The 10,222-nt window shown below is 51.2% G+C and overlaps 1 protein-coding gene across 1 annotated transcript; it reads left to right on the forward strand.

Moving 5' to 3' along the window:
- The first annotated feature begins 519 nt into the window (after positions 1–519).
- Positions 520–9,568, forward strand: ZNF710 (zinc finger protein 710). Its single transcript, XM_063089794.1, has 4 exons — positions 520–1,980; positions 4,491–4,682; positions 5,203–5,377; positions 9,399–9,568. The coding sequence occupies exons 1-4, from the start codon at positions 520–522 to the stop codon at positions 9,566–9,568; spliced, it is 1,998 nt and encodes a 665-aa protein (XP_062945864.1).
- The last annotated feature ends 654 nt before the right edge of the window (positions 9,569–10,222 follow it).

Below are 10,222 nucleotides of genomic sequence, written 5' to 3' on the forward strand. Positions count from 1 at the left end.
CACCTCACCATATAGTCTCAGGGTCTGTGCAAAATTAGTTACCTTGGCAGCAAAGCCAGTGGGGCTATGGAATGTGTTGGAATGTGGTACATACTACATTTTAGTAGGTAAATTTTATAAAGTTAGTTTTTAAAATAGTAGAATCTTTACTTTTTGCATTTTTGAATCAGATTTTTGAGGAATTCTTGAAGGACCATTTGAGAACCACTGAGGAAATCCAGCCTTCCTGTTTTACAGATGGGAAGACTGAGACCATCAAGGGGGAGGGCTTGCCCAGGGTCCTACAGAGAGATGGAGGAGATGGTTAGATACACAGAGGGTATCATTGCTCCCTGTAATTGCAAGCATGCCCTGTTCCCAAGGCAGGAGTAGAAAGACGACAGGGCCAGACACACCCAAAATTAGCCGAGCCTTGTTCATGCTGAATGTGTCTGTTGTCTGCTTATGCAGCACTGAGCCAGCAGTATTAACATTCCCTTTTCTGCCCACAGCAATGCCCTCCTAGCCAGCCACCGCGGGATGGAGGGCTTCATGGACTCAGGGACACAGACGGACGCCGTGGTAGTACTGTCCTTGGCTCAGGCCGCTGTGCTGGGCCTGGTCTCAGAAAATGAGCTCTTTGGAGCCACCATAAGCGCCGAGGCCTTCTACCCAGAGCTGGGGCCTGAGCTGTCTGGGGCAGCCGTGGGGGAGCCCGGACCACCAGGCCCTGATGTCTACCAGCTGGCCTGCAACGGGCGGGTCCTGGAGGAGCCAGCGGAAGAAGAGGTGCTAGAGGTAGAGGCAGCCTTTGAGAAGCACACCCGGCGGAAGACGCGGCCCCCCGTGCGGCTGGTGCCCAAGGTCAAGTTCGAGAAGGTGGAGGAAGAGGAAGAGCAGGAGGTCTACGAGGTTTCCGTGCCTGGTGACAACAAGGATGCAGGCCCAGCAGAGGCCCCCACCGAGGTGGCCAGTGGCGGCTGTGAGGCCCTGGTGCATAGCAGCGCTGTTAAGATGATCGACCTCAGCACCTTCAGCCGCAAGCCCCGGACACTCCGGCACCTGCCCCGAACCCCAAGGCCAGAGCTGGATGTTACCCCCTACGACCCTCACTTCGCAGACCCGGCCCAGGATGGCTTCCCTGAGCCCAGCATGGCGCTGCCTGGGCCAGAGGCCTTGCCCACGGAGTGTGGTTTTGAGCCGCCCCACCTGGCACCCCTGAGTGACCCCGAGGTCCCCACCATGGAGTCCCCAGAGCCTGTAAAGCCAGAACAGGGGTTCGTGTGGCAGGAGGCAAGCGAGTTCGAGGCTGATGCGGCAGGCTCGACCGTCGAGCGCCACAAGAAGGCCCAGCTGGATCGGCTGGACATCAACGTGCAGATCGATGACTCCTACCTGGTGGAGGCGGGTGACCGCCAGAAGCGCTGGCAGTGCCGCATGTGCGAGAAGTCCTACACATCCAAGTACAACCTGGTGACGCACATCCTGGGCCACAATGGCATCAAGCCGCACTCGTGCCCACACTGCAGCAAGCTCTTCAAGCAGCCCAGCCACCTGCAGACACACCTGCTCACACACCAGGGCACACGGCCCCACAAGTGCCAGGTGTGCCACAAGGCCTTCACACAGACCAGCCACCTCAAGCGCCACATGCTGCTGCACTCAGAGGTCAAGCCCTACAGCTGCCACTTCTGCGGCCGTGGCTTTGCCTACCCCAGTGAGCTCAAGGCCCACGAAGTGAAGCACGAGAGTGGCCGCTGCCACGTCTGCGTCGAATGCGGCCTGGACTTCTCTACCCTGACCCAGCTCAAGCGCCACCTGGCCTCCCACCAGGGCCCTACCCTCTACCAGTGCCTCGAGTGCAACAAGTCGTTCCACTACCGCAGCCAGTTGCAGAACCACATGCTCAAGCACCAGAACGTGCGGCCCTTCGTGTGCACTGAATGTGGCATGGAGTTCAGCCAGATCCACCACCTCAAGCAGCACTCGCTCACCCACAAGGTAAGGCTGCCTGTCACCGGCCTCCCACCCGCCACTTTTTCAAAGATCAAATGAGATCGTTTAGGTGATAACCAGATGAACAGATCTTATTTTTATAGTTACATATTTATTTTGATGAGTAGTAAAAAGAAATATAATCAAAATTCGTTTTCTGAACAGTAAAACCTTACTTATTCAAAAAATGTTTTGAATGAAATGCCTGCGGAACCCCTGCAGGATCCAAGGCACACAGTTTGAGAATCACTGAAGTAGCCTAACCTCCCTGTTTTCTACATGGCAGGACAAAGGCCAGAGAGAGGCTAGGATGCCACAGGAAGATGGACTCGGTGGTCAGAAGTACAGAGGGCATGCTTTGCTCCTTGTCTTTACAAAAGTATATCAAAACCTGTGACTTTAGATATATGCCAAATATATTTAATTTTTAAACGGGCAATAGATGTAAGGAAAAATATTTGTTATAGAAAAATACAAGTGGTTCTAGGCAAAGTGGTTTGTGAAGGTGGAAGATTGAGCAGCACTATTCTGATCGACATGACCCTAGACCCAGCCTTGACCCGTTCTCTCCTGCCCTCCTCTCCTGCCTTTCAGCCATCACCTCCTCCCATTGGCCCTCACATCCAGGCAGGTGGAATGAGGCCTCCAGTGTCCCACAGTCCCACTCTGGCACTTGACTACTCCATGGTTTCTCCCCAAATCCAACCAACTCAGTCCTTCGAAGCTAAATGTGCTTAGAGCTTCCTTCCTCTGTAATGGCAGCCTACTAGTCAGACTTGTAACCTCACCTCTCACAGTGGACACTACAGTGAATGGGGGAGCAACAACCTGCCAGGCCAAGAATTCAGCCTCTGGCTCTGGGAACTTTTTCTGCTAGAGTAGGGATGATATGCAGGTCTCATTGCTAAGCTCCTTTAGTTGCTTGGTGGTAATGTTAAGAAGGATTCTGAAGCTGAACCTGGGCTTGGCAGTAAAACTATGATTGATTGTTAATGTCTGCAACAGGTGAGAGTGGAGAGTGATAGTACGTGTGCTATAGATATATTTGCCATCTTTCTCCTCTACTAGGGGACTTAAAAATCCCCATAAGTCCACAAAGTATTTGAAGATAAATAATACTGTGAAGAAAGGCTGAAAGCAAAAAATGAAAGGCTAATAAAGTTGAACACATTCCATCAGCCTAAATTTGTACCATATGCATAGTGTACTTGTAAACTCCTGAATGGCAGGGCCCCCTGGTGGTCACACACATCTACTATGTGCCAAGAGGGCATACAACACGAGGCACAACAAAACCCCTGTCTGCTAAAAGAAACAGACACAGGAGACATTAAATTGTAATGTAAAACTTGTGCCAAACAAGCAGTTAGGCCAGCAGCTGTGACCACAGACATGTGTCTGTCCCATTGAGCTACTACTAAGTTACTCACTTAGCAAAGAGAGAACAGCTCCCAATTTTTATCCTAACTTTCCTGCACAGACAATAAATTGTGCACACAGCACCCTGTCCTGCTCAGGGAGTTACCTCCAGACCATAGGGGAAAAGCATGCTGACAGTCCAAAGCAGAGGGCTTTCCCCTGGAGTCTGTGTCTTCTGGGGCCGAGAGTTCCAACCTCCATCAACGATGAGGGTGACCTGTTGAGAATAAAAAGCCTGCCCCACTGAACCAGACTCCCCAGGGAGGGGCCGGAGAGGCTGGATGTTCGAGAAAAACTACAGGTGGATCTTCTCACCATGGAGGTTTGGAAAACACTCTCTCAAGGGGTCAGTGGATGGGCTCCCATGGCTTGACAACCTTTAAAATACCATGAAGAGCTCAGTATGTGTCATTTTTCCTGAGGTGTCCATAGCTTTAATCATATCCTCAAAGGGGTCTGTGAACCAAAAAGACTACCAAGAGACAGCACTGAGGAGAAAAACATAAGCACACGTCCTTCATCTGATGAAACAGTCCACAGCCACCAGGCAAGGGCCATGTCTTCTTGAGTGCAGACCCCTGGTGCCTACCCCAGTTCAGGCTTATAGTAGGTGCCTGGTCAATGGCTGCTGAATGAATGAGTGAACACACATGTGCCTCAGTGCACTGATACAGAGCTATATTGCACACCCGCCTGGTGGGCAGGAGATAGCAGGTGTGCAGATAGAACAGTAAAGTGCAGCCCATTTCTGCCTATTACTGGAAGGCTTCCTGGAGTAAGTGGCTCTGCCCCAACATTCTTACAGTAGTTTTATTTATTTATTTATTTATTTATTTTTTTTTTCTGGCTGGCTGATACGGGGATCCAAACCTTGACCTTGGTGTTATAACACCATGCTCTAACCAACTGAGTTAACCAGCCAGCCCTCTTCCAGTGGTTTTAAACAAGTGGTACCTGTTTGAATACCCCAGAAAGAGACATTTCCGAGAAGCCGTGCCTTAGTGATGCCTATGGCCCTGACACCTCCCCCCAACCAAGGGTCACTTCCAGAGGTTGTGTACACTGCGTAGCCCTGACCATCACCTCCACCCCCACAGGGTGTGAAGGAGTTCAAGTGTGAGGTGTGTGGCCGGGAGTTTACCCTGCAAGCAAACATGAAGCGGCACATGCTGATCCATACCAGCGTCCGGCCCTACCAGTGCCACATCTGCTTCAAGACCTTCGTGCAGAAGCAGACCCTCAAGACCCACATGATTGTACACTCGCCCGTGAAGCCATTCAAATGCAAGGTACCAGGCTGGCAGGAGCTGGGGCTGGAGCCAGGGCCTACCCAAGGGCAACCTGGAGTCAGCCTGCTGTAGCAACTGTGGCCCACCAAAAACGAGCCTGGTTGGTGCAGGCAAGGGGAGCCCTGGCTGGGTGAAACTCTGCCTGGGCTTTGGGGATTGGGGTGGGCAATTTCAGATCCTAGAAACTCCTGAAATTATGTTTCTTGAGAGCTGGGGATGGGAGTGAAGGTCATGGTGTGGCCACAGAGAAAGGGCCCAGGCCTGGTACCCACTGCAGCTAGAGATCCAAGCCCTGGGTTTCTGATAAATCCAGCTCAGGGAGAGTAGGGCAGACTCACAGGGACAGTGACCAGCAAGGGGTCACTTGTTTCTCTGCTTCTCAGATCACATAGAGAAAGGACAAGAGAGTGCTGCCCATAATGAATGGGATTCTGGCCCAGCCATGGAGGTGGGAGTGAGCTGGGGGTCCGGGAAGGACAGACTCCCCACAACCTAATGGCACCGGCTTGGTGTGTTCCAGGTGTGCGGGAAGTCCTTCAACCGCATGTACAACCTGCTGGGCCATATGCACCTGCACGCAGGCAGCAAGCCCTTCAAGTGCCCCTACTGCTCCAGCAAGTTTAACCTCAAGGGCAACCTGAGCCGGCACATGAAGGTCAAGCATGGCGTCATGGACATCGGCTTGGACAGCCAAGGTGGGTGGCCTGTGCGCAACGGACAGAGCAGGAACGATACCAACATGGCGCACTCAGGAGCCTCCTGTCCAGTTAGGGGAGTGGGGAGGCTGGCAAAGGCTGAGACCTCATTGGGGTGGGCTCAGGGCTGCAGAAGGGCGGACCCTGGAGGGCCATCATGGCGATGATGATGGGATATTTATGTCTTCAAAGGACTTAAATGAGCTCACATAAACAATAATAAAAATAATAACTAACATTTATTGAGTACTAACTGTGTGCCAGGACTTTATTAACTCAAGTGATCCTCGCAGTGAGGTTGGCCCTGTTACTATCCCCCATTTTACAGATGCAGAAACTGAAAGACAGAGAGGTTAGGTAACTCATGCAAGATCACAACACAAAGGTGATAGACACTATCTCATTTTGTAAGATAATATTTAAAGTAAGTGGATGAGAATGGAAGTAACAAAAAGGGTGAAATAGCAGCTGGAAAGATAAGGGAGAACCAGATAAAGTCACAATTCCAAGTACACCATGGGACATCCAATGGACATGCAGAGGGGAGCTCTGAGCTTCCCAGCAGCCAAGGCAAAGACTGTAACACAATCAGTCTCACTCTTCACAGTGCCTGCCAAAGAGAGTGTAACTTACAGGAGAAGGCCAGATGGTCCTACCATTAAGATCTGGGAGACATTTCCAGAGAGGATCCTACACCTCAGCAGTTTCAGAGGCTGTTATAAAACATCCCCAAGTGTTAGCAACAGCCTCTCCTTTCAGCACTGGTCAGTAGTAAAAGCACTCATGTTGGGCCAAAGCAGAGCTGTTAGTCTTACTGGCCTCATTGTGGGGAGGAGGTGCTTTAGAGATTCTATAGGAAGCAGGGAGCTGATGGCACTTCAGGAAGGTTCCTTGTACAGTTTGGTGCTATTTCTGATGCTCCTTCTGAGACAAACTAGCTGGGAACTGGCCTTGGCAGTCACCAGGTGAGTTGACTCACCATGTGGGATTATTCACTAGAAACCAGTCAGGTGTTGGAGGGTGGCTGCAATAACCCTGATGGGTTTTGGAGCAGCGGACCAGTGAATGGCCTGGGTTTTCTGGCAGAAGCAGGTGTCTCCGTTGTTTTTTGTTTTGTTTTTCAGTTTGTCTGTTAAGGTTGGTGCCAATAGGTGCAAATGAAACCTGTTGGCTGCATATAGATGCTCTCTATAGCCCCTTGCTACTCAAAATGTGGTACAAGGACCAACAATATCAGCATCACCTGGGATCCTGCTAGAAAGAGACTCAGTCCCACCAGACCTGCTGAGTCAGAATCTGCATTTCAAAAAGATCCCCTGTGATATGTTACATGGTAAAATTTGAGAAGCACTGAACTAGAGTAGAGCCTCCGAATCTCCTGGAGGGCTTGTTGAAATAAATTGCTGGGTCCCACCCCCAGAGTTTCTGATTCAGTAGGTCTGGGGTGGGGTCAGAGAATCTGCATTTCCAACAAGTTCCCAGGTCCTACCCAAGCTGCTGGTATGGGGACCTCACTTTGAGAACCTTTGATATAGACTCAAGACTGGTTCTCAAATTGGCTGCATGTTAGGAGTCACCTGAGGAAATTAAAAAATGCTGATGCCTGAGTCTGGACCTCAGAGATTCAAATGTAATTAATCTGGAATGTGGCCTGGGATCAGGATTTTTAAAAGCACTTTCAGTGATTCCATGTGCAGTAGAGTTTGAGAACTAATACTCTAGTGGACCTGCCATACAGCTAACCCACCAGGAGAAACCAGAGCAGACCTTGCCCTTTTAGAAATAACTGGAACCTTCAAAAGACTATCCATGCACACCTTGTTCCCAATGGTGGTTAAAGTACAAGCTCTTTCCATATGAGGTCAGTAACCAGGGATGCTTAGGTTTGCTTTCAGCCAGACTGTACCAGGTGACAGAGAATGAAGCAGTGATGGCACTGGAATGGCCAGGGGCTCCAGTCCACCCACCTCTCACATATAGCCTCATGGTCTGAGCAGCTCGGGCTTGATGCTTATGCAGGAGGAAGGCAGCAAACAGATGGCAGCTGGATGAAGCCACCGAGTAAACTACTGGGCTGTTTTGGGGGAGGTGGATCAATGTCCTTGTAAAAAAATGGTACAGACTACTCCCTGGGGCCAAGTGGACAGGACCAATAGTCTTCATAAACACAGTGGGACGGGACAGAGATCCAGAAGTGGACATTTTCCCAGGGTGCTTTATTTGGCTTGTTTTTATAATCAGCTGTATAACACGAGGGTGTGGCACTAAGCTTTAAGGAAGAAACAACCTAAGGTCTGTAAGATTTGGGACAGTTGGCCTTGTTTTTTACAAAGTCAGGAAGACTCACAGTGCATCAGGTGCTATGCGCACAAGTAACAGACACCCATTCAGACTGGCTTAAACCATAAGGAAATAGATTAAGAACTGACTTGAAATCTAGGCCATCTTCAGAGTTGACTGATTCAGCTCAACGATGACATCAGAGAGACAGGCTCCCCTGTCTGTCCACAGCCTCAGCTGTGATTTCCTCATGGTCACAAGATGTCTGCCAGGGGCCATCAGGGCAGTATGCTTGTGTCCTTGTTCACATCCAGTGGAAGACAGTCTGTTCCCCTTAGCTCTTTGAAACCAATGAGGATGTTCTAAGAACTTACTAGCAGGCCTTCCCTCTTCATTCATTGGCCACAATTGGGTCACATGCCTATCCCTGAACTACTCATTGACAAGGGTTGTGATCACACTTAGACCATTGGTTCTCAACAGGGGGTCAGTTTGTCCCCCAGGTGACACTTAGCCATGCCTGAAGACATTTTTGGTTGTCACAACTGGGGTGATTCTACCAGCATCTAGTGGGTAGAAGCCAGGGATGCTGCTACATCCTACAATGCACAGGACAGCCCCCACAACAAAAAATTATGGCCCAAAATGTTAATAGTGTCTGGGCCAGCCCATGGCTCACTTGGGAGAGTGCGGTGCTAATAACACCAAGGCCCCGGGTTCGGATCCCATATACGGATGGCCGGTTCGCTCACTGGGTGAGCGTGGTGCTGACAACACCAAGTCAAGGGTTAAGATCCCCTTACCGGTCATCTTTAAAAAAAAAAAAAAAAAAAAATGTTAATAGTGCCAAGGCTGAAAAACCCTGCCTTGGACTTCTGGGGTCTGTGTCCCCCCAAAACACACTGTATCTCTTCTGTGGACAGGGCAGAATGCACTTTGAGGGTCAGCCACAGTCCCTGCCAGCTGGCCTCCCAGGGCCCCCAGATCACATCCTACTCTGTGGAGTTATTCTATCTGGTTTTTGTTACAACAGTAAAAGCTTTGTAATAAGATTTCAGTTTGATAAAAATTAGAAGAGGCCTCTTAGAGTTCTTGCCTCACGTATCTTTGTTAACCTACCTTGGGTGTTTTTTTTGTCCTTGGAAAGCCAGGCCCAAGGATACCACTGGGTAAAACTGGTTTAAAGCACTAATGTTGGCAGGAGATCAGAGGAGAAACAGCTTCCTCCAGCAATTCAAGGCAAAGCAGCCGTGGTTCAAAACAACAGCACTTGCTGGGTGACCTCTGACAAGTTAATTAACCTCTCTGAACCTCAGGCTTTTGATCTTCTGAGTGGGGTTGCTGGGGGTATTGGATGGGATGAGGTATAGGAAGTGCCTGGCATGCAGTGGGTGCCAAATGAGCCGTGTTACAGACACGGTAGAGTGCAACAGGCTGTCACGTGGCTATGGAGCATGACCCAAAGGCTTCAAAGCCAGCCTGTGGGTCTCCGTGTGAGGGTGATCACTGTTAGCACCCACCCCCACATAAGTACAACTTTAGGGCTGAGGTCTGGTGACCCATGTGAGAAGCCACAGGAGCCTGAGGCATCCCAGGGAGGGAAGTCTGAGAGGCAGCTGGGAATGTCTAGAAGCAATGGTCAGGAAGTCCTTTCTTTAGAAAAGTCATCAGCTTCCCGCGGGAGGGCCCAGCTCCTCCCAGGAGGCAGCTGCCAGACCTAACTATGCCCCTCTCTTTGCAGACCCCATGATGGAGCTGACAGGCACTGACCCCTCTGAGCTTGACAGCCAGCAGGAGATGGAGGATTTCGAGGAGAATGCCTACACCTATGCTGGCGTGGATGGCAGCGCTGAGGCCAGCGTCCTCACTGAACAGGCCATGAAAGAGATGGCCTACTACAACGTGCTATAGCGCAAGCCCAGGCCAGGCCACCCCAGGTTGGGGCAGGAAGGGCGTGGGGCATGGGGAGACCCAGGTGCTGTGGCCTGCACCTCCTGCAGCTGAGAAACAAGCTACTGCCCCACTGTCCTGAGCCCTCCCTCCCCCCAAGTCGTTTGCACCACTAGGGACCTTTAGACCAAATGGAGACTGTACTCTGGCCTCTGCTGGGAGCCAGGCACAGGCCCGTGCATTCTGGCAAGGGAAAGATGACATGGGAGGCCCAGGTCTGGGTGGGCCTCCTCGGCCTGTTGCAGTCGGAGGGTGGGAGAAATGCTGATGGGACCATTTAGGGACAGGTCACAAGGGCACCAGCCCTCAGTGTCTCTCCAGGCCCAGCAGAGCTCTTCAGGGGTCCTGACACTGGAGGAAGAGATCACTTGAGCCATGCCCTGTTTTTCTTCTGGACCAACTCCTGCCTCTAGGGAATGTTTGAGCTCCCATGCTGGTCAGCACTGCCAACCATCACCCTGCCCAGGCCCAGAGTTCCCTTCCCCACCCTGTCAATGACAGCCAGGCAGGGCACTCTGCCTTCTACCTCCTGGTGCCCCCCCACTCCCACCCTGTGCTCCTCCAACCAGGCGTGCATGCGCCCTGGCCCTGGCCTACAGGAAAGCAGGAGAGCCC

The sequence above is a fragment of the Cynocephalus volans genome, chromosome 3 (assembly GCF_027409185.1).
Source record: "Cynocephalus volans isolate mCynVol1 chromosome 3, mCynVol1.pri, whole genome shotgun sequence".
Taxonomy (NCBI): Eukaryota; Metazoa; Chordata; class Mammalia; order Dermoptera; family Cynocephalidae; genus Cynocephalus; species Cynocephalus volans.

Excerpts from the sequence above, each read along its gene's own strand:
- ZNF710 (XM_063089794.1), top strand. The coding sequence starts at position 520 with ATGGAGGGCTTCATGGACTCAGGGACACAGACGGACGCCGTGGTAGTA. Across the intron at positions 4,683-5,202 it reads TGAAGCCATTCAAATGCAAG|GTGTGCGGGAAGTCCTTCAA; the intron begins GTACCAGGCTGG and ends GGTGTGTTCCAG. Across the intron at positions 5,378-9,398 it reads CATCGGCTTGGACAGCCAAG|ACCCCATGATGGAGCTGACA; the intron begins GTGGGTGGCCTG and ends CTCTCTTTGCAG.